General features: G+C 44.0%; 1 protein-coding gene across 1 annotated transcript in view; it reads left to right on the top strand.

The window, feature by feature from the left end:
- LOC101854410 overlaps nucleotides 1-1,901 on the top strand; it is a 9,008-nt gene that overhangs the window by 3,923 nt on the left and 3,184 nt on the right. The window contains exon 3 of the mRNA XM_013082362.2: nucleotides 779-929. Coding sequence (XP_012937816.1) covers nucleotides 779-929 — 151 coding nt within the window. The remainder of the gene's footprint in view (nucleotides 1-778; nucleotides 930-1,901) is intronic.

The raw sequence follows: 1,901 nt of genomic DNA, 5'->3' as shown, positions 1-1,901 counted from the left end.
GTTGTGTGTGTGTGTGTGTGTGTGTGTGTGTTTGTGTGTGTATGTGGGGATAGAGGTATGTGGTGGTGTAAAGGGCTGGAAAGATTTCGAAAGAAACCACCATTTACTCCAAAGGCATTTAAATAAATAGAACACATGATTTAGTAATTTGACAACCTGAAAAGTGTTCTCAATTATAATCGGTGCCTGGATCTTAGGTGTGTGATTTTATTGCTTTTGTGAGATTAGGTTTACTTAATAAACAACTTATCATTTCCCACTCCTTTTCTCTCTTGATGTCTTTCTAAAGCGACTTTGATGAAGCTATAACCTACTCACAGAGACTGTTTTTGGTGTCTGTGTTCTGTCTTCTTCTTCTCCTCCTCCTCCTCCTCCTCCTCCTCCTCCTCCTCCTCCTCCTTATTATTAAGCCATTTACTTTTGGGGCATTTTTCTCATGTGAACACACTACCTATTTATTCATTTGACTATCTTAGAAACCTGGCCTTTCACTGATCCATAGGGCTGAATTGTTTTATTCCCTGTAGAGCTATGACTTCCGTGGGATCACATATTCTACATCACTGACTTCCTCTTCCTCCTTCCGCCCTCACCTCTTTCCCTCACCCCTCTACCTTTTACTCTTCCCCTCCCTCTTCCCACTTCGCCCATCCCCTCTCCCTCTCAACCCCAACACCCTCTTCCTCCTCCACCGCGCCTCCCCCTCCCCTCTCTCTCCCAACCACCATCTCACTATCCCTCTCCCCTCCCCCCAATTCCCCAACTTTCGCCTCCCCAGATGACTCCCAGCTTCTACTGGGCCTTGCTGTAGGGTTGCCGCTCTTCGCGTTGCTGTTGCTGGCCGTTGCCATGGCAACGTACTATTACAGGGGAAAGCAGAAGGAACAGAAGAAGGTGTCTGGCATGCCACAGGAGCTGGAGTTCCCTAGGTGAGTACACGCACACATACATACATACATGCGCACAAAAACACCCACAATTTTGTGCGCGCACACACATACTCATACACATGGACAAATACGTACACACATATACACAAAGACATAGACGCACATATACACACACTCACACTCACTTACACACACACACACACACACACACACACACACACACACGCGCGCGCGCGCACACGCACACACAGACAACGTTGTCAGTATGGGTGAATATATATGTATTATATAAATTATATGGTAGTGTCTACGTTATCTCACGTTAGAGAACGTATACAAGTTGTGTACGTTCTCGAATGTTAGTAGAGAACCTAAAAATAGCTCGCTCGCTCTATCTAACATGGAAACAAGTCGACATTGCTGCTTCCACAGTGCTTACACTTTATTTTAGCAAACTATTAAGTTTACTTTCTCGAAATTAAAATGCTCCCCCAAAGTAAAGCTGTCTTCAGTACCGCATCTTGCCTTTACAGCGACGTTAAACCCCTAACAAGCAACCAACACCTTCTATCATTCCATCGAGATAACACCACCCCCCCCTCCCTTTTCATAATAATATGTTGTAGGCCTACACTTTTCACCCAATAAAGGTGCACTCTGATGCCCCCCCCCTAAAACGTTGAATAAGTCATTGAAGATCAGGCCGTCTGTAATTAGTATCTAGAAGATAGTTTGCAGGTTACATGCGATTTCGTATTCCAACCTCAACGCCAAGGTGGGCCTATGTGATACGATTTGAGAGACCATAAATGATACCAAATTCACATGTGTGGAAAAACATTGCCGATTTGGTGTGTGATGTGACATCACTGTCATGAAATCAAATCACGTGGGTCAAGGTCAAGTCAGTCATATCAACGCTAGGTCTACGATAGGCCTAGATCTATATATATATAATACATTGCTGTTGTTGTTGTTTGTGTTGTATGTGTATGTGTGTGTTATATTTAT

Source organism: Aplysia californica, unplaced genomic scaffold (assembly GCF_000002075.1).
Source record: "Aplysia californica isolate F4 #8 unplaced genomic scaffold, AplCal3.0 scaffold00171, whole genome shotgun sequence".
NCBI lineage: Eukaryota > Metazoa > Mollusca > Gastropoda > Aplysiida > Aplysiidae > Aplysia > Aplysia californica.
This window is presented reverse-complemented; position numbering and strand designations above follow the sequence as displayed.